The 22,361-nt window shown below is 35.5% G+C and overlaps 1 protein-coding gene across 1 annotated transcript; it reads right to left on the bottom strand.

The window, feature by feature from the left end:
• Positions 1-11,766: 11,766 nt before the first annotated feature.
• LOC111142358 (RERG like) lies at positions 11,767-21,809 on the bottom strand. Its single transcript, XM_022495385.1, has 5 exons — positions 21,644-21,809; positions 20,274-20,330; positions 15,738-15,811; positions 14,532-14,680; positions 11,767-12,146 (listed from the first exon to the last, which is right to left on the bottom strand). The coding sequence occupies exons 1-5, from the start codon at positions 21,744-21,746 to the stop codon at positions 11,864-11,866; spliced, it is 666 nt and encodes a 221-aa protein (XP_022351093.1). The 5' UTR covers positions 21,747-21,809; the 3' UTR covers positions 11,767-11,863.
• Positions 21,810-22,361: the final 552 nt, after the last annotated feature.

A 22,361-nucleotide genomic window follows, 5' to 3' on the forward strand; every position in this document is an offset into this window, starting at 1 on the left:
AGGACCGTATGAAGATGATGGTGGTGATACTCCAGCCGCCTGGAGAGCTGGAGCTGGATTCTGCCAAGGTCATCCTTAAGTCCCTGCCTAGGACAGCTTGGCCTCACGGTTCTCGGGTCAGAGATGGTGCGGTGGTGGAAAGCTTTGCAAGCCCAGGCGGCAGGCAGCCCTCGTTCACCACCTCTATCCTCTGAGAGTACTGCGATGCAGGGCCCCTCCACCCCACCACAGCCTGCATGGCCCCAGACCCCAATAAACCACACCGCTTTGGACCGGAGGGGGGGGGGGGGGCGACAAGGTGGTGTTGTTCCATGAATGCTTCTCTGGTGATCTTCGCGTCTTTGCTCAAAAGATCTGCTCACAAATTCCATAACGCTCATTTAAAATAGCTCAGAATCTTTCTCCCTGGCCATTCCTGCCACATGCCTCTCCTTTTTGGCAGACTAACTTTTCTCTGTAGTCCTTATGGATTCATCTTTATCCAACATCCTGTCTAATTACATATTTTGTTTATCACTGTGTCTTCCCACTGAAATATAAACTTTATGAAGGTATAGAGTTTTATGTTTTGTTTGCTGCTCTCGCTCTAAAGCTTAGAACAAAGCCTGGCCCATAACAGATTATTGATCAACATTATTTTATTTGTTTTTAAAGTGAATATATGTGTAGGTTTCACACATACTAGGACCTAGTGGTTCACCAGTTCCTAGACGAGTACCTTGACATAAAGGTCATTAGCTGCACAAGGAGAAAGACATAGTGAGTTACGTAAGCAACTGCACATTTTTTTTAAGATTTTATTTTTTGAGAGAGAGAGTTCACAATCGAGGGTAGGGAGAGGGAGCCCCAAATGGGGCTCTATCCTAGGACCCAGGGATCAAGACCTGAGCTGAAGGCAGATTCTTAACCAACTGAGCCACCCAGGGGCCCCAGGAACTGCAAATTTTAGATAAAGAACAGATTCCATGCATGAGCGGTTCTCTCACATAGTAATACAAAACTCTTGTAGTCTCTTAAATTCCTATTTGATTGAGGTCATAGCTGGGGTTACCATGGCTATACCTGCAATAAGGAATCGTGTCATCTGTAGTATAGAAGAGGGAGGATTGAGAAAATAGGCACCATGACATCTGACATCTGGTATCAAAGACCTCGCCGTCGTCGGAAGCACTTACAACTGATGGAGTCTCTGCTGCTGGCGACGAGCCTTCTCGAGGTCCATTTCAACACCGAATTACTTAGAAAGAGTCACCAGTTTGGAATCCACAAAACACTGAAAAGTGATGTATACTAAAATCTCTCACATAAGTGCCTGCAGAAAGATGCATTCAAATTTCATTCCGTGAGTGTGTTATGGGCTCCAACTGTGTGCCAGGCACTGTGGTTAAGTCCTGTGGAAGTGGTAGTGAACAGGACACACAAGTAATCCACGTCTTGGAGCTTGAAGTCATGTGACATGGGAGTAGTCATCTCATAAAGACTGAATATTCCTTCTGTTGTTTATAATAATTGCATATTCTTATCATTGTTTATAAAGTTACACTTATGTTTATGAAAAATGGCAAATTGGTTTCCAGATCGCTTGGAAAGGACAAGGGACGTTTCCAAAATGATGGAAATGCTCTTAATCACGATTTGATGGCAGTTACACAGATGAATACATTTGTTAAAATTCACAGAACCAGGGTGCCTGGGTGGCTCAGTGGGTTAAAGCCTCTGCCTTCAGCTCAGGTCATGGTCCCAGGGTCCTGGGATGGAGCCCCACATCGGGATCTCTGCTCAACGGGGAGCCTGCTTCCTCCTCTCTCTCTGACTATCTCCTCTGCCTATTTGTAATCTCTGTCTGTCAAATAAATAAATAAAAATCTTTAAAAAAATACTTTAAAATTCACAGAACTGTGCACTTAAAATATAGGCATTTTATTGTATGTATATTATCTTGATCAAAGATACAAAAAGTACATATTCTTTATTTTTTTCCAAATTATAAACATAACACATTCTTGTGGAAAATTGGAAGAAGAAAATCCATCTGTAAAATAGAAAATCTATGTGATTAATAAGCTTTGGGATTTAACTTAGATTAAAAAATAAAGATCTATAAGATCTTAATAATAAGGGTAAACTGCTGAGGTTTTTGTAATTCATAGATAATCCATATAATCCCTAAATTTTGACTGTAAATCAGCTCAATAAACTCTTTCAACATTTGGAAATTTAAAATAATCTTTAGGGGCACCTGGGTGGCTAAATTGGTTAAGCATCTGCCTTCAGCTGAGGTCACAATCCCAGGGTTCTGGGATAGAACCCTGCATCAGGCTCCCTGCTTAGTGGGGATCCTGCTTCTCCTTCTCCCTCTGCCTCCTTCTCCCCCTGCTTGTACTCTCTCACATGCTCTCTCTCTGATAAATAATTAAATAAAATCTAAAAAAATAAAAATAATAATCTTTGTCTTTTAATTACAAAAGTGGTTAATGTTCATTTATAAGGAAATTTGGAAAACACAAAGAGATAGTCATCCAAGAGCTAATAATCATTTGGTACATTCCTTTGTAACCCTTTTTCTGTGATACATTTGTACATAAAGTCACACCTACCTGTACTTTTGTATCTTGCTTTTCTTTTTATTACCAAAACACAGGCATCTCCCTGTATAATTCAAAACCATTTGGAGAAATGATTTAACATTTGTATAGAATTTTCAGTAGTATTGAGGGAGGAGGTGGAGACAGATGTTTAGAACCAGCTACATTTATTCATGAATTCCAGCTCAGGCAATAACTGGCCTTTGATCTAGATTTAATCTTTTTAATTCTGTTCAGGTGTGTAAAAGATGTAAGCAATGTAAAATAAGATAACAATATCTTCTTTGCAGTGCACTTCCTATCTTTTTATAAAATATGTTTACGCCATCTAGCACTGTGCTACATACCTAGCATATACTCAAAAAATGATTATATAGTCCACATAACTATTTTTTCTATCGTAACTAGCTTAACCATATTCTTAGACAATAGTATTACCGAAATTTTTTCTCTGCTTTAACAAAGTCTACTTGAAATAGTTTGTTTTCTGATTATTCACAGCCTAGATTTCTAGAAGTATCACTTTAGTCATTGATAATAAATAATATCACATATATCATTCTATGCATATAATTAGACCTACCACAATTGCTTTTATATTATAGCCTTCTAGTTCCTAAATTCTTAATTTCAATTATTCTCTATTTATTAGAACTGAAACTTTGATAATTTTTAAATAACACTAATTGTGAATATTTTTTCAGAACACTTGTATATCTGAAAATATCTTTCTTTTGCCTTCACATTTTAACTAGAATTCAGCTGTCTTTTTAACTAGAATTTTGCCAGTTACCCTCAAAACTCTTCAGAAGTTTTACTTTTCTTAAGTAACTTCTGTTTATATAATTACAAAGAAATTCAAGTCAGCTGAGTATTTTCAATTAATTTTTTTTAAAGATTTTATTTATTTATTTGACAGATAGAGATCGCAGGTAGGCAGAGAGAGAGAAAGAGGAGGAAGCAGGCTCCCTGCTGGGCAGAGAGCCTGATGTGGAGCTCCATCCCAGGACCCTGAGATCATGACCTGAGCCGAAGGCAGAGGCTTTTAACCCACTGAGCCACCCAGGCGCCCCTCAATTAATTTTTACATGCTTTTACTTTCTTAGAGACTAGTATATGTATCTTTTTCTTAAAACACACTGAATCATATTTGAGATGTAGAATTTTATCTGCTTGTACTACCAGGATAGGGATTATTGCTTCTGTGGATTTCTAAGTTTATATTCCAGGAATAAGTATTATCTACTATAATGATTATTATTTTAATTATATTCTTCACATCTATAATATTTACATTATATGCTTTTTAATACATTCATTTATTTGTCCTTCTTCGTGTTCTTAAAAATCTTCTCTTGTTTTACATCAATGCCATTTAAATGATGTTCTGAAATGCCAATTTGACTCTTCCTTGCCAAAAATGCAGATTTTAAAGTCTGCTCTAGACTTTCTATTCTAATTCTATTCTAATTTTCATTTTTAAAATTATTTTTAGATATATACTTCCCCCTTTCCAATTAATATTGCTATGTTTTTGTCTTAAGGAACATTTTCAAAAGTCCATTATTTTTAATGTATATGTGTGGTGGGGGGATTTATCTGTTTGTTTGATGTCTCTTGATCCCTATAAAAAGAAAGATGCTCTGTGGTCTGATTTGCCAACATATGGTGCACCTGTCTTTTCCTTATCTTATAATCCTCTCAATTATTATTTTGGGAAGGGAATAGTGTCCCTCTCTCTCTCGAGTCTCAACTCCAGAAGTCTGGCTATTGTGCCCAACTCAGCATAATTTCTATACATAAACAGGATTGATTTAGTTGGCCGTGAGAGGTGGTTCTCAAACTTGCCATCATCATATGTAGTGAATAACAGAACACAAATTGTTTTGTTTTGTTTTCCTTTTAAACAAATACAACATGCAAATCATAGTAAATCAAATCTCTGAGCCTCTGCCCTAACATTTCCAGCAACCAAATCTCTACTTCTCTCTGTGTTTGCCTTTACCCATAAACACTGTCCTGGCCAAGAAGCAGTTTGCCACTCCCACTTTTCTTACTCTTCTACTTGTGAATGTTTAAAAGAAAAGAAGGTGTTGGTATTGGGTCCTAAGTGAGAGAAATTAAGGGATGTGGCTATTTCAGAGAACCATGTTCATGGAAGGAAGAGAAGGATGGCCAGTTTTCCAATTATGCAAAGCTGTGTATAAGCTTTCTTAAGGAAAGGGCAGTATATTGTAGCTATCTGTACCAGGCAAATTATGCATTTTCAGTAAAGAAGGCAGCACAAATATAAACCATGATTTTTCTCTCATTTCAGTTCTCAGTTCACTTAGTGAAACACTGAGTTTCTGCTGACTTCTGTTATATGAAATTTCAATGCTATTATAAACTGTCATTATTCAAATTAAAATTAGAATTTCAAGAGAAAATTGGGAAGTGGCAGATTCAGTCATCCTAACTAGTCAATGTCTCAGTGAAATCCTCATGATTAAAAAATATATGCCAATGTGTACAAATTAAAGTTTTTTCATAGATATTCCTTACTAGTGGTTCTCTAAAGGTAAAATAAAATTACTAAAGCTATGTTGTTTTATATTTTCCTTAGAGGGGAAATTCAATTTGCTTAAAGATATTCAATAAAAGAACATAATCAAAGTTCTGCGCTTATCTTCCATTATTTTCCCTCAACAACCTCTAGTGAGGTATCCTCTACTAGATAATTGACACAGCCACAGGTATTAAAGAAAAAAAAGTAATATAAGCATTTGCTGTTCTATTCCTGATTCTTAGAAGACTGAGTGTCACAAACCAACATATTTATTTCAACAAGACAAAATGTGGTAGGAGAAAATAGATTTTTTCAAAATATCTTTTTTCATTTTATATATAGTTTCTAAGTTGGCATGTTAGTCACTTATAAAATAAGATACCCAAAGAACATATATTTTGTTTTTGGTAAAAAATTCTCCTTCTGTGAACTTTCCTCCTAGTTCAATTTTCTAATAGTTTATAGATGTCCACTAATTCTTCAAATTCTAATGTTTGCCAAGACAAATGGGAACATTATCTCATAGTATCTGTTGTATTTCTGTTTCTTCTGAACTATTCAATTTCATTTTTGTCTCATGCCCACTTATTTTAACTATAATGCTAAGCTGACAAGCAGCTATTCATTTTATATAGCTACAAACAAATTCTTTTAACATTTATATGCACCCAGTCATTCCCCATTTTATAATTGCACTATTTTTTTTCCTCTTCTAAAGAGATCCATCCTGAAATCTGTCCCCAATTTTATAATTTTGAATGCAACTTTTCTCACATATGTTAATCCTCCTTTTTAAAATTATTTTGCTATTTCCATTATTTCTTTGCCGTTATTTCACTTGATATTTTGTATTCCTTTGACTGAATGGGTTATTGGATTAAATAGTAACATACTTACATATACATATGATATACATGTACAGTAGTCTATAGACATATACAGAAACACACACGTGCGTTAGTCTTACTCTATAAATATATTAAACTTTAAAAAAATATTTTATTAAAAAAATAAATTGTAATTTAGAATGATCAAATTCCATAATTTTTAAACTACTTCTTAGCAGGTTTTGCTCAAAATCGCTCTTATTGTGGAGAATATTGGTAAGTAAAATATAGACTTCTTTTTGTCTAGGCCTTAAAATTTTCTGATAAAATCAACCAACTGGTTATTTTTTAAATAACTGTTGTTTGAATGAATTAAACATTCTACCTCCAATTCAACCCAAGAATTTTAACCCCCAAATGTGTTTATGTGTAGAACCATACTCAAATTATGCAAAACTGAATAATTTATTACCTTGAAAGTAAATTTATATCTGGAAAAAATACCAGTCTAATTTTATATGTGTTTGAATGTTTCCAAGTGTCTAGTTATTAAGTAGTCATCTTTGGTCCTACAAAATGGTCTGAATACTACGGCGGAAACTCACAGTCATACTTTCATATCATGGCAAGTAATTTGATCTCTTACTCGTCTTCAGTGTTCTGTTTTTGTTTTTGTTTTTGTTTTCTTAATTTTTTATGCTTAGTGGTTCCAGGATTACTAAATGTTGGTGAAATTCCACATTTCAACAGCACTTTACAGTCTGCTAATTTCCTCCTTAGAGGAACTTGGGTTTCGATTAGTAAAAGGAAACTTAAATTGTATCCTTATCCAAAAGAAAGAAAAACAATCTGTTTGGTATACATTTGAAAATTATGATGACCTTCTTCTTTGATTTGAAATAATATATTGTCATTATAAAGTATATCTCCAATTTATAGTGTGTCTTTTTTTTTCTTTGGGAATTTAAAATACTTTCAATAATTTGGGCTTTGCGTGATTCCCCCAGAATTGTAGAGTATGACTGATAACTGCCTGTAGAATCCCTAATAGCTAAATTACAATTATTATGCAAAGTCCTGCAATAGACAGTTATATGGATTATTAAATGACTTTGCCTTTTTTGCAAACTATAATCATTTTCCTTTATTAGCTGAAGGATTTCATAATTTAAGGAAGATGAGAAACCTATAAGTCACGCTTTCAAATAAGGAACATGGATATTGCAAACATTAAATTCCCCCATAAAAATGTTAAGGCATCATTAAACTAGGTTCAGATTAATACAATTCAGTCAACTCTAGATAGATATCTCCCATAATAAGCTGAAACAATACCTAGTGATCTAAGATGTAAAATATTTTACTACAGCCAATTTATAAACCTATAAAACATACAGGTATCATTCAACCCCTTTATTAATAGTGCATGCCTTGTATTAAATCAAAACCATTTTAAAGGCCCCTCCCTTTTGGCATTCCCTTCCTCTGCTGTTGCCCCTCATTATGTGTTATCTTACTGAAGCTCATCCAAAGTGAATGACAGCATCCTTTTACTAGAAGCAGCATAGGCAATTCCCAGCCTAGTGATACAGCTTAACTATCTCCAAGATTTATAGACACACTTGCTATCCTCAACCTACAATATTCTATGGTCTAATGTTGATGTATTTGTTTCTCTGTAAGCAGATGTGGTTTTCTCACTTTGGAAAACTGTAATTTATTATTTTTTAAGTTTTTGCAAGTTGCTTTACATGTGAATTACATTCCCAAGAAAAAAATTAACAGTGGGAAAACTTAGGATTCTGGACTGTTTTGAAGCTGTTTGGAAGAATCCTTTTTCACCATTTTTCCCCAAGAAGAAAGCCAAATCTTTTGTATTATCTGAATTACCAAAAGTTTTAATAAGTTGTCTGTTCTAATGATCCATTATTGTGTAACAACCTGAAAGCAATGGTTTAACAAAACCCAAACAACGATGATTTAATTATTCTCACAAATTTGCAGTTGGACCTGGATTCTGTGGGCTAACTCATCTCTGCTCTCTTCGGCATCAGCTAGTCCAAGGTTAGAGGCTAGAATCACCTGAAGATTTGCTCATATGTTGGGTGGCTGTGTGGTTACTAATCCCAGGTGGTATCTCCAGTCAGGTGCCTTTAGGGCAGCCTGATTCAGACTTGTTGACTTGTGGCTCCCAAAGCTGAGTCCCAGGGAGGCACAGATGGGACAGCTGAGAACAGATGACACAGGAACAGATGGGAGCTCTAGCACCTTTCCCAACCTGGTCTCCTAAGTCCTACCCATTACTTCCACCTTATTCTGTTTGTTGAAAGAGAGTCAACAAGGGTGATCCATAATCATGGAGAGGGGAATTGGACTTAACCTGTTGATAGGAGAAGTGTCAAAAAATGTGTGAACATGTTTTAAAACTGTCACAGCATAAATGGGGAAATTAATCCAGTACTTTTAAGTATCACTCTGGAAAATAATCAAGTGTGCATTTCTTTTTTTTTTTAAGATTTTTAATTTATTTACTTGACAGACAGAGATCACAAGTAGGCAGAGATGCAGGCGGAGAGAGAGAGGAGGAAGCAGGCTCTCTGCAGAGGAGAGAGCCCGATGTGGGGCTCCATCCCAGAACCCTGGGATCATGACCCGAGCTGAAGGTAGAGGCTTTAACCCACTGAGCCATGCAGGTGCCCCCAAGTTGTGCATTTCTAAAGTTGCTTCACAGAAACCGCACTTAAAATGTAAATTTTTTTAACGTAAAACTGTTTTTTTTTCCAGATTGAGGTAAATTGAAAAGTAAAGTTGTAATATGATAGTTTAATATGCATATATATAGTAAAGTGGTTACCAAAATCAAACTGCAATCGAGTTAATTAACACATCACCTCACATAGTTATCTTTTGTGTGCTTGTGTGTATGTATGAGAATGTCTGTCTGCATTACTATGTTCCATTGACTCATAACAAGACGTGTCATCCCAAGTCATCCTGACAAAAAAACAAGGTACAATAAATGAAATTTTAAAATATATACAAATATTAGTATCCTTAACAGAGGAATTTTGAACTCTGACTCATCACAGACACATATGTATGGATTAAGCTATTAAAGAATTTTCATACCATTTTGACATTAGAGTTCTTGCATATAACATTAATTAATAGGTTGTTTTTCACACAAAATCATCCTAAAAGAATCTTTCTTAAACTGGGAAAATAATTTTAAAGAATGAAGACCAAATCTCTAAAACTGAGATTACCCAAAAGAATAAGGAGAAAAAAATAAAACAAAAACATTAAGGTATAATGGTTAAACTGATATGTATATATTGACATATATACTTATACATATAAAGTCATTGAATATTGAGGCTATAAAAGATTAACAAAATCCCTGTAAATAATTGGCCAAAAATACTGTATCACTGAATTTGCTAAAATAACATTACACAATAAAAACCTTATTTCTCGGGGCACCTGGGTGGCTCAGTCATTAAGTGTCTGACTTTGACTCAGGTCATGATTCCAGGATCCTGGGATCAAGCCCTGCATCAGGCTCCCTGATCAGTGGGAAGCCTGCTTCTCTCTCTCCCACTCCCCCTGCTAGTATTCCCGTTCTCACTGTGTCTCTCTCTGTCAAATAAATAAATAAAATCTTTGGGGGGAAAAAAAAAAGCTTATTTCTCATTGACATAGCAATCTAATCTGAATGTTCTGAATTGATAGAAAGCTTTCCTAAGCTTGAGATATTAGTGCCAGCCATAAGAGGACTGGGCCTCGTTACATGGAGGTTACCAAGAAATTCATTGTCCCATTTGCCAGAGCTTCGAGGTGTATATTTAGTTATCTACCCTTTGTATGTTAGAAAAGGTGACACATGGTACAGATTTCTATGCAGCCATCAGTGGTTTTGCCAGTTGGTCTGAGATCAGTATAAAGTAAAAGTGGAAGACAGTGACAAGAAAAACTAGAGAAAAATTGTATGAATGGATCTCCTAGAGAGGGCATAAAATAGACATATATTTGTGTATGACGCTACTGCCCATCAGAGAGCATCCACCAATGAGAACTCACTTTGCAACCAAGTGGACAGAATGACCTGTCCTGCAGATATCAACCTGCCTCTTTTCTTGGCCATCCTTGTGCTTACAAAATGGATCCAGGATAATAGTGGTCACAGTGGCATTCCACAAATGGAAGAGATGCCTGGGCTTATAATATGGACTTTGCCTCAATATAGCTGATTGAGCACATTATTTCTAAGTTTCCAACCAGCCAGTGTTAGAAACGGAGCCTCTACCCTGGACATAGTATCACTTCTTTGGGGGCTGAGTGAGTGAATAACAGGAACCTAGTTAAATGTCGGCACCCTGATTCTACTCTCCAGGATTCTATCACCTGCACTGATACGGAGGAGCACAGTTCGATGGTAACATCCCCACTGCCAATTCTGACCTGTGAGCACAGCCACTGTGAAGCTTCTCAAAGTTGTCTGTGCCTCCTTACTTCCTTAGTAAAGGAAAGGCCTCTGAATTGTCCCAAGCAACACAGCAAGATGGCAGGTTCTTGGGTCAACCTACACCATATCAATTCTAACTCCTCTATCTTTATGAATGTTCTGAACTATTTTGTATTCTACCACATGATGTCTTATTATTTCCACAACTTTTACTCTAGTGCATCCAGGTCAGGCTCCTGAGGAACAACAAAGTACATGGATGAGCTCTAGGTATCACTCCTACAGCGCGGAATCATGACTCATGCCGAGTAACACCATGTCAATGAATTCTCCCCTTTGCAGCTGAATCTTATGTACCACCCTCTACTCAAGATTCTCTTCCACCTTAGCCCCCAGGGTCCTGCCAATACATGTTAACCAACATATGTACCATTGCCTGTGCTCCCAGTTTAACTTCTCAGAGACCTAACTTTAATTTATCAGTGATTTGACTGAAGTTAGGTCTAGGACCATGACTTGAAATGGAGCAAGGCCAATGGCAGTGGTACTGAAGTGCAGGGGGTAAATGGTTGCTTTCTGAAGGAAACTGTACTCAAAGAAATCTGAGAAGGCCCAAATGTCTGTCTAATATGGTGTGTCTTTCAGGACAATAAGGTCTTCAAGGTTATATATTTAGCAAATAGCATTTGTTTTTTCTTTCCCTGTGATGTTTGGATCTCTATGTGAACTAAAATCAACTGCTCTTTTTCATATGAAAAGCTGTATAAGTTAATTTCTCTATGATAATTACCCTCCTTAGCAAAGAATACAAGGAGAGGCAGAATTTTTCATCATTAGACCAAATACAGACTACACTTACAGGCAAGGAATTTAAATCTTTAAGGCCTAAGGTATAGGTAAAATAAGTAGTATGAGTAATAAGTAATATCCAGATGTAAGCAATATCAAGAACTCACTGAATTCCTGTAAAGGCATTTTCAAAATTAAATTCATGCATTTCTACTAAATTGTGAACTTCTACAAATTTATAAATTCAGCTCTATAACACATTAACTATATGAAATATAATTACATACTTCATTCAAAAGAAATAAAATAAAGGTCAACTGAGGCCTCTGGAATGGTAGTTTAATAACATTATTAAGCAGAGTTTATTTGGCAAGGCAAATCGGATAGCAATGCCTCAGTAAGTTATAGTGAGTGCTATTCTGTGTAATAGAGAAAAAGGTTTCATGTGAAGCAGAGTATACAAATACAAACAACCAAAAGGGCAAACTCTGTATCTGAAAACAAAGCTATGGCTTATGTTCGGCCATTTCACTTTTCTAAGAGAATTATTTAAAAAAAAAAAAAAGACTGCATACAAAGGGTAAATTTCATTATCATGTGAATATTTGAAACTCTCTGATATAATAAATCCCCTAGGATTACACGTCTGCTAAACAGATTTCCGTCTCTTTCCGAATACATTATTGATCAATTTAGCCATTGATTTAGATCCACTGGGTCTTCTCTTTTCTTTGAGTTTGAAGTTTGTCAGGATGTCCTTGATAATTCTGATAAACATCATTTCTACCTCCAGAGACTGCTCTGCTGCAGACAATTCACAGAACTGGCATCGGTTATCCAATGCCAGCTTCTGCCCTTCTTCCCAGCCAACCTCTCGTACATGACAGAGATCTTGCTTGTTACCAACCAAAAGCACGGCTGATTCCACAGCTCTGAAATATAGAACACAACTCTGGCAAGATTATTTTGCATCTTTTTTTTCTCATTAAGTGTATATCAAAATGAATTACTGACAAAAAAAAAAAAAATATATATATATATATATATATGTGTGTGTGTGTGTGGGTGGGTGTGTGTGTGTGTGTGTGTGTGCGCACATGCGTTTGTGTTCCTTAAAGTCTTATGTATGTCTATGACACATATCCCCACTTACTTGCAAAAATTATTTTAGATAGAACGTAGTATGTGACACAGAAGCAGCAAGACTCTTAAAGCATAGGATCAGCACTGATATAAACCTATTCTTGAATTATGGGTCTGTTTACTAATAAGGCATGATTGTTACTCTTCCCACTTTCAATTTTCCTATATGTAAAACAATGGTAAAATAACACTCATTACACAGAATTCTCATAGAGATTAAATTGAATGATGGATGTAAAAATACTTAGCACAGTGACTGGCAACAAAAGATGCTTACCAAGTATTATTTTTCATTTCCTTATCAGTTGAAAGAGAAGGACTAACTAATGTCTCTTTGCTGAATAGTTACGGTAATTTAACAATTTAGATAGGATTTCCCCAGAGAAAATATTACTCAATACTCACTGCTGTTTGTTCTTTGTTAATATCCGTTATATCATACTCTAGAGAAAAACGTTATGATCTCAGGATCTTGTACAATTTTTTATTTATTTAAGCAATACGTTTCTTTGTTAAGATGTCTTCAGCAAATATCAATGTATTCTCCTTGGTTATAGTGACACATTTCTAAAACAGAATTTCATTTGAAGGCTATAGTAAGACAACTAGTCCTCAAATGCCATGGAACTCTGCCAAGTTATCCACTTGAGGGGAAGTATGGACAAATGCAGTCTTCAACTCTATCTGAAGAGATACTGTCTTTATATTCTGCTCAAAGCTGGCTTCATTCACATGATGGTGTGAGTGGTGAGGGGAAAAAAAGCACAGTATGTAGACTTTTCAGAGTATTAATATCTTTTTCTGTGAAATTCAGAAAATTATTGTAAAGGATTAATGGGAAAGAGTAAGTGAAATATTTTGAAGACTGAGTCACAAATATCAGATGCAATTTAAAAAAAAAACAGTAACATATTTTACTATTCTAGTCTATCTACAGACTGAGAACCGGAAATGCTGAAAAATACTTAGTACATTAATAAAATTGCCTGGAAAATATCAAGTATAGGTGTTTTCACTTTTATGTTTTTGATTATTCTTAAGTGATTCTTTTGATTTGGAGGAATAGCAAAAAAAGCTTATTACTATAACTTATCTAAGTCATGCTACTTAAATATGAGGTATTTAATGCTTAAAACAATGGAGTTCAAAAAAATCTGTAATATTAAAGGAAATCAGAGCTCTGAGGTACGTTGGTAAAATCATATCCTTTTCTTCTACCATGTTTCTATCAGTTTTATAATCAGAAAAATTAGGTCTAGAGATTAAAGTGGTTTTCCTAAGGTCAATCAGATATAAACAAGAATGTACGCTGATTGACTCCAGGAAAATACCCTTGATGAATTATTATCCATGTTTTCTTGATAGGGGGCATTAAAATAGATATAAAACACATATACACATTTTCAGAACTAATACTGTGTTTCTTGATTCTCAGATTAGAATGTTATTTCAGGCTCTCAGGGCAAATCTGATCCAGAGCACAAAGAATCTTTTGTAGCAGCATCTTGAACAAACATCAATATTTTAAATGCAAAAGGCTAAAACAAAAAATAAGGAAAGCTAAGTGGGAAATTCATATGGTTAAACTTACACCTACTAATACAAGAAGGGTTTAAGAGACAGTTCTGTCTTCCTTCAAGCTACTTGTGTCAAAACAATTACAATGGGAAATCATTGATCAGCTCTTTATTTTAGGAGGTGAAAGAGAAAAATGTATTCTCACATTTAGAAATTATAATGGTTGACTCTTCAGTCTATTTTGCTTTGATAGATTGAGCAACCCAATGACTAGGAATTGGATGCCAAATGTAATAAATTTGGATTTATTTAGTATCCTTAACATTTCTGTGGGAATGAAAAGAAAAGGTTGCAAAGTGAACTGTCTTGTATACAGAGGACCAGGGTTTTGCAAGTGAGTGTCATGTTAACAATAGAATCTGTCTTGTAAAATAGCCATTTACTCAGAGCAAGTAACTGTTTATGTCAGCCGGGATATAAAGTATTCTCATCTTATTCCTTTTACTACATGTCTAACTCCTGTGGAATGGAAGGTGAATTGTTCAGGGTTGTTAAATTTTGTAATTGGAAGGCTGTATTAAACTCTTCCTAATGATGCTTATAGCTATACGATGATTTACTCAAAAGAAAGGAGAGAGGAATGAAGAATATCATACCTTTTACAATGACTAGTTTGTGGCTCCCGAATTCTGTAGATCAGTGCTTTTGCAAAAGCAAATGAGGACCTGTCACTGATGTCATACACAATAACAAACCCATCTGCCCAGTGCAGCTCACTTGTGAGGGAAAATTTTGCTTTCTGTGGCTGAAAACAAATCAAGCACATTGAAACTGGTAGTACAGTTCACCTGCATTTTACACCTTAGACAATTAATTAATAGAAAGCCCATTTCACCTAAAAGAGACATTAATAAGCCAAAGACTGATGATATTTTCTAAAATGTAGTTTCCTTCGTTCTCTCTTCCTTATCACTTTCTTTAATTAAAAGTGATTAAATGCTTAAAATAGAGAGAAAGTATAATAAAGTTTTATTATCTATCTCATTTGCAACTTTTCTTTAAGAATATATCTTAAATTTTTTGAAAGTTGGATAAGCTGTAATAATTGCCCTTTGAATTAATATTCACATATTTGTTTTGAAAAGAGAAAATATTTTCTATCAGTATTAGCAAATGGGTTATCTATTGATTTTTGATACTAGATTTAAATCAGAGAAAAAAAAAAAACACCGATAAGGTTTAGCTAAGAACATTAAAGGGATATTTTACATAACTAAATGAATCTGTGTCCTGGAGTTGTTTTATTTATTTTTTATATATTTTTTAAAGATTTTATTTATTTATTTGACAGAGAGAGACACAGCAAGAGAGGGAACACAAGCAGGGGGTGGGAGAGGGAGAAGCAGGCCTCCCGCTGAGCAGGGAGCCTGATGCAGGGTTAGATTCCAGGACCATGGAACCAGGACCTGAGCCTAAGGCAGATGCTCCCGCTGAGCAGGGAGCCGAAGCCTAGGACCATGGATTATGACCTGAGCCGAAGGTGGATGCTTAACCAACTGAGCCACCCAAGCGCCCCTAAACTATTAACTTCTAATAGCTATACTGTGAAATCTTAGAAATATAAATGCAGTCTAATATCGCTATTTTAAAGATATTTGTACTATGGTAATTTTTGTCATAACTTTACAGAGAAGCTAGATAATGGAATTTATAATATTAAAAATAATCTCTTAAAACTTTAATTAAAATTGAGAATAAATTTCAGTTTTAAGATTGGCAACTTTATTTTCACTTACTCTTCTCCAATCTTCTTCAAATCATGATTGAAAAAATAAAATAAAAGCATATTTTGTTTTACTTACTTGAGAACCAGGATCGTATATTTCTAGATTCAGTTGCTTCCCTTCCAAATACAAATGCTTGCTATAGATAGATTCTGCAAAATATGCATATATTTGTTGCAGTATGGAAATACTCCAGAATGAAAAAAAAAAAAAAAAGGAACTCATATTTGAATCACAATCTTGCAAATGCAATTGGTTATCTTCTAATAGAATAGTACAGTGGCTTTTTTAAAAATGTTAGTGGTCAAATACATGTATTTGTTTTATTTGTTCATATATATGTGTATATACATATGTGTGTGTGTGTGTGTGTGTGTGTGTGTGTGTATTTCTTACAAATAAACTTCACCACCATATCTATTCAACTATATAATATGGTGCTTATATACTTATCTCCCATCCTATAACTATGGATGAGTTATCTGTGTTTCTAAGATCAATGCATTCATTATACACTAGTTACCAATTACTCTGATCTACTGAAAGACATGACCCCACCAATTTTACCTCTTTCTTCTGCATCATAAATTTTTCTTTACTACATCATTATTAACAGCTGAATTTCTAACAACAATCCTTTAGAACCCCCAATGTCTTCAACAATTGCCCTATTTCTCTGTTGGCCTTTTAGTTACGTATCCAGCCCCCCCGAACCTCATGTCCAGTTTCTCTCCCCCAAGTTCTTTCAGTTATTCCAATCAGGCTTTAGCTCCAATAACTTAACTAAAACTGTTCTTATCAAAGTTATGGTTTTAGATTCAATGGGTAATTCTATATCTTGATCTTACTTGCCCTACTAGCATTAATACAGTCAATCACTCCTGCCTCTTTAAAAGGTTTCCTTCACATGGTTTTCAAAGCAACATATTCCCCTGTTTTTTTTTCTTTGTTCCTTGTTGCTCAGTATTAATCTTTTTTATTTTTCCCCAACATATCCTCTCCCTCTCCAAACATGGGTCCAGTTCATGGATCTCTTCTCTATCTAGACTCCCTTGCTAATCTCATTCAGAGTTCTATAGAACAATTTTTGCTAAGGAACCCAATTTATATCGGTCCCTAGACCACTTCCTTGTACTTCAGATGCAAACAACTCCTGCAATTGCACATCTCCCTTTAAACACCGAACAGACATCTCAACCTGAAACACTCAAAAATGAATCTCAGATCTCCCTAAAAAGACTGTATCTTCCACAGTTTTCCATTTCATTAAATGACATACCCATAACTCCAGCTGATCGGGTTAAAAGCTTTAAGTGACCCTTGATCCTGTCTTTCTCTTACCTTCCATATTTATCCTATTAAAAATTCCTTTTTATCCTATCTTTAAAGTATATTTTGAATTTGTCTGTTCTCATCATCTCTATTGTTAGAACATCATTATATTTTGTTTAGATTATTACAAAACCCCTCCTATTTCATCTCTCTGCTTTAACCCTCTCCTAATTCCCTTCTCATGCTTACTCTATTCTCAACACGGGAGCAAAAGGGAATCTTGTACCCAAATCATATCACTTGTCTGATCAAATCTCTCCGAATGGCTCCCCATCTCACTTGGATAAAGCAAAGCCTTTAAAATGACTAAGAATGGCCCTCATTGTCTAGTCCCCCATGACTTCTCTGGCTATTTTCCCTCGAATTTTTCGCACCTAAGCTACACCATCCTCCATACCATTCCTCAACTTTTTCAGAAATTTCCTGCCTCGGAATTTTGATAATTGTTCCTCCTGCCTGCCCGTAAGCCCACAGATATCTTCATGGCTCAGTTTTCACCACCTTTATGTCTCTGTCCAAATGTCACCTTCTCAGAGAAGTCTACCCTAGCTATCCAATTTTATTTATTTATTTATTTATTTTTAAAGATTTTTTTTTTTTTATTTATTTGACAGCGAGAGATCACAAGTAGGCAGAAGCAGGCAGAGAGAGAGAGGAAGGGAAGCAGGCTCTCCGCTGAGCAGAGAGCCCGATGCGGGGCTCGATCCCAAGACCCTGGGATCATGACCCGAGCCGAAAGCAGAGGCTTTAACCCACTGAGCCACTCAGGCGCCCCCTAGCTACCCAATTTTAAATGGCCACATACCATACTAGTGCCATTCCCCCATGCTGTTTTCTTTTTCTTCATAGCATTTATGATCATGTGACATAACTTAATTTTTTAAATTGACCCCCTCTTCTGGAATCTAAATGTTATGGAGGCTTAGATAATTGTCTTTTTTGTTCACTGCTATAGCTTCTCTACCTAGAAGAGTATCTGGGACATGGTAGGTGCTCAAAAAATATTTGTTAAATGAACAAGGGACTACCTTTCTGTAACTTTTCCTCCGGGGTTTAATTTAAGACCTACTTCTCTCCAAAATGGTACACTGACAAAAATCATGCCCCACTCTGGCAATGTAACCCATAGTTTAAAAGATGTAGCAAGCATTTGGGAAACTAACTTCAGGGGTTAGGGATGACTATTAAATTCCTTCTAGGCTACATTTAATAAAATCTGTTATAGTTTAATTAAACTTTAAAGTACATTTTCAGACAGTTCTGTCTAACTTCATAGGTTTACTACTGACTGTGAACCATAAAAGTTCCTTCTAGAAATTTAAAAACATCTACTCTCAACTCAAAAACTGCCAGCAGGGGTCACAAACTCTTAACTTTTTAGAATTTTATTATTTTTCCCTTCTGGTCTTCACTTACAAGATGAGGTCATTTTTTTCTGCTTTGTCCTTATGCAAGGATAACCTTTTGCTCATTTGATTATCTTTTCAAAATGTCTCCAACTCTTATTTTTTTAATGAAAATGTACCAGCCAAAATTGTACATACTTCATTTGTTTACATGCCTATATCTTATAAAAGATTAATGGTACATTTTGTTGTTGCTGCTGTTATTTTTAGGTGTGGTTTTATTTATGTCATATTTTGCTTTGTTTTGTTGTTCTGGAACATTTTTCCATGCCTGACTCCTATTTTGTGTGTCTATATATATAGATAGATAGATATATTTTAAGATTTTATTTACTTATTTGACAGAGAGAGAGAGATCACAAGTAGGCAGAGAGGCAGGCAGAGAAAGAGGGGGAAGCAAGCTCCCTGCTGACCAGAGAGCCTGATGCAGGGCTCGATCCCAGGACCCTGAGATCATGACCTGAGCTGAAGGCAGAGACTTTAACCCACTGAGCCACTCAGGAGCCCCTATTTTGTGTTATATTGACTGAGGTTTTTGACCTGAGAAATGAAACAATAGGAATTTCTCTTTCTATGTATTTCTTTTTAAATCATTTTCCAAGCACTTTCCCTAACATATTGACAATGTCTTATTACTGAAATAGTATCTTAGATACATGTAGAAAGCAATACAATACTTTAAAGTTACTTTTAAAATTCTCTAGAAATGTTACCTCATGAATGGAGGCACTAAAAAATATTTTTTAGTGGAGGGAATTATTTCTCATGGAAAAATACACTTGTAATGATAACTTCCTATTACTTGAGGAATTATTAAACAAAAAAATCAAAATCATTCCCCTTTTTCCCAACTCTTTTTTTTTTTTTAAAAGATTTTATTTCTTTATTTGACACAGAGAGAGAGATCACAAGTAGGCAGAGAGGCAGGCAGAGTGGGGTGGGGGGGAAGCAGGCTCTCTGCTCAGCAGGGAGCCCCATGCGGGACTCGATCCCAAGACCCTCAGATCATGACCTGAGCTGAAGGCAGAGGCTTAACCCACTGAGCCACCCAGGAGTCCCATCCCTTTTTCCCAATTCTCATGTTTGTTTGTTTTTAATAAATCTGTTGTTCTTTTTTAAAAACGCAAAAACACTTTTCCCTCATGCCTTAAGTCAGGTGAGATATTAGTACCATTATATTGATTAATTGCTGAGTCAAAAATATACTCAAACTCTGGCAAAATTCCTCACTTTTTATTAATGCCCCACTGTGGTATTTCCCATATGTCATGTTAATTCTGATCAAAATGAATTTAGAGCAGAGTTAGTAAAATGCTTCTAAGATTATATTAAGGTGCTCTGGCACCTGTTTTGAATTTCTCTGAAACTTAGATAAGCCACCTAGATAATTATGATATGATCTTTAATCAAGGCATAATTTTCCTGTTATTTTCACACAGTTTTACAATTAAAATAAGCTTTATTTTGTAGTTCTAGTACTTTTATAATTAATTTGTCCTTATCTTTCAACAGATGTTTATTTAATTCAGAACTGTTTACAAAATTATTCATACTCACATGCTTTACAATATTGGGGGAGGGGAATCTCAGTTTCAATGTTCTTCTAATTCTAGCCTGAAACAAACAGCCTTTCTAATCCATCTCACTTAACATCAAGTTGGGTGAATTTTATCATATAAGAACATTCAATTCAAGTACCTATTTTGGCATTTCCAACCAGAACCTGTATAAATATGTTGCATATTTATAAATATATTGCACTGTATAGAAGTGTAACAAAGGAAAATTCTATCAAAATGCTTCAGTGATCTTAATTGTGGTTTAATTAAAATGCTGACATTTTAAAGGTGAAAAAAAGTCTCGAGTGGTAACTTACCAAAATTAGAGGCATATTCTCCAATGAATCGCTTGGTAAGAAACCTTACTGTGAGGGCTGCAAAAACAAACATGCTGGACTTAGGGGTTTTTTTTCTGTTTTAGGACACAGACAACTTAGCTATGTACATAAGGTTTTATCTTTCAGCTCAAAAATTACCAAGCATTAATGCAGACCTTAAAGCTTTATTAAATTCTAGTCTAAATAATAGTCAGCAAGATTTTCACTGTACAACCATAAAGATTAAAAGACTAGAAAGAAAGTGATCTGCCTATTCAAAACACTATGTACTTAATCCATGAATGCGAACAGGTAAAGCAGCTTACTTTATGTAACAGAAACAGAGTTCTCATCAAGTTTGAGATTCAAGAACTATAACATCTCTTTATATTCTTGATTGGATTAAATCTGGTTCCAAGGTGCTGCGTGCTAATAGTGACAAAGACAAGACCAAGCATTTATAGCTGGTTGTGAAGATACTGGGACTTCAAACTCCAGGACACCCGGAAAAGGACCTCTAGTGTCAGTTCATCTTGTTCTAGCTCCTGGGTCTGGCCAGGTGTATGGCTCAGGAAGTTCAGGTAGCTCTGTTGGTGGTGTCCTGACCATCATGATGGAACCAAAAACGAAATCCAGTGAAATAAAACAAATCCATGGCTTCCAAAGTCAGTGCACCTGTTGCTCAGTCCCCAGGCATCTATAAAGCCATGCCCATCCTTAGTTTCTTCACTCTAGTGATGTTGCATTTGAAAAATAATCCAAGCCACTAGACAACAGTAAATGCCTAGGGGGCTCAGTTTGTTAAGCATCCGACTTCAGCTCAGGTCATGATCTCGGGCTCCTGGGATCGAGCCAGGAGCTGGGCTCCACACTCAGCGGAGTCTTCTTGTTCCTTTCCTTCTCCCTCTGCCCCTCCCTCTGCTCATGCTCTCTCTTTAATTAATTAATTAATTAATTTTAAAAATCCACAGGTCTCCATGAATTTTCCTCTACCCTTAGTATCAGAGCAGAAGATTCAGTTCAACACCATTGTTTGGCTACTAGTGGATGTGAGGTCCGGTGTGGTGGAGTGACAAGTAGGTGGGACAGTGATGGAGGCATTTACTATTATTCCTGTGAATTTTAAAAAGGTATAAATTAACACATATCTTTCTCAAACTGTCTATAAATTCTATAAATATACAGTTAATTGTATTATTTACTCATAAAAATGAAAATTCCTAATGAAAATTAGTATGTAATAATTATATAGTAATAAAATAAAATAAAAGTAATATGCATAATTATATAGCTGTATCTATCTATTAGGTCAATATATTTCTCTCTCTTTCTCCTCTCTGAACCACGCCATAGGAAACAACACCACTCACCAGATTTGCCTGTTCCTTCACCACCCAAGACAGCAAGTTTCACATCATTCATCTTGTCTTTCTGCTCCTGTCTTCTGGAGCTATACTGACTTGAGTCCAGCATGTGCTTTTTATTAATACTTTTTATTAATGCTGCTATAATTTCTCTAAGGCCAACTCCGCCCCATAGTCCTATCATCCAATAATAACTTTAAAAAATGTTTTCCTGGAGTCTTTTTAAACATATTTCGCTAAGGAAAACAAAACAAAACAAAACACTGCAGTTACTGTTCAGACTTAAAGTCTTCTTAAGTCAATAGTTAAGAATTTCTAGACTAAGCTAAGAAAGCTTAGCTCCCAATCCTCTATTTTTATGTACACAGAATATTCCTTTCCTTAGGATGTAGAAAGATGATTTCATTAAGAAAGCTTTTAGATGATGAGTATACATTCCTGTAAATCTACTTAGATTGGATCAGTTTTGATTTTTCTATTAATACGTGAGCCTACAGCTTCTTGGCCTTCTTCTGTGAAAGACAAGGGGAATAAGTTAACTCAGTCATGAAAATAAATGAGAGAAGAAAGAGGATGGCTACCTCAAATGTATTAGTTTAGGGTTGACAACAGGGCACACAAATATCCAGCCCATGTTTTGGGGCTCATGTGAGTCATGTGAGGCTCTGAATGAGATATGTGGACCCAAAGGGTTTTACATTGTCTTTCCTGATAAACAATCCCT

This window comes from Enhydra lutris, unplaced genomic scaffold (genome assembly GCF_002288905.1).
Source record: "Enhydra lutris kenyoni isolate GAN:26980312 unplaced genomic scaffold, ASM228890v2 scaffoldscaffold7, whole genome shotgun sequence".
NCBI lineage: Eukaryota > Metazoa > Chordata > Mammalia > Carnivora > Mustelidae > Enhydra > Enhydra lutris.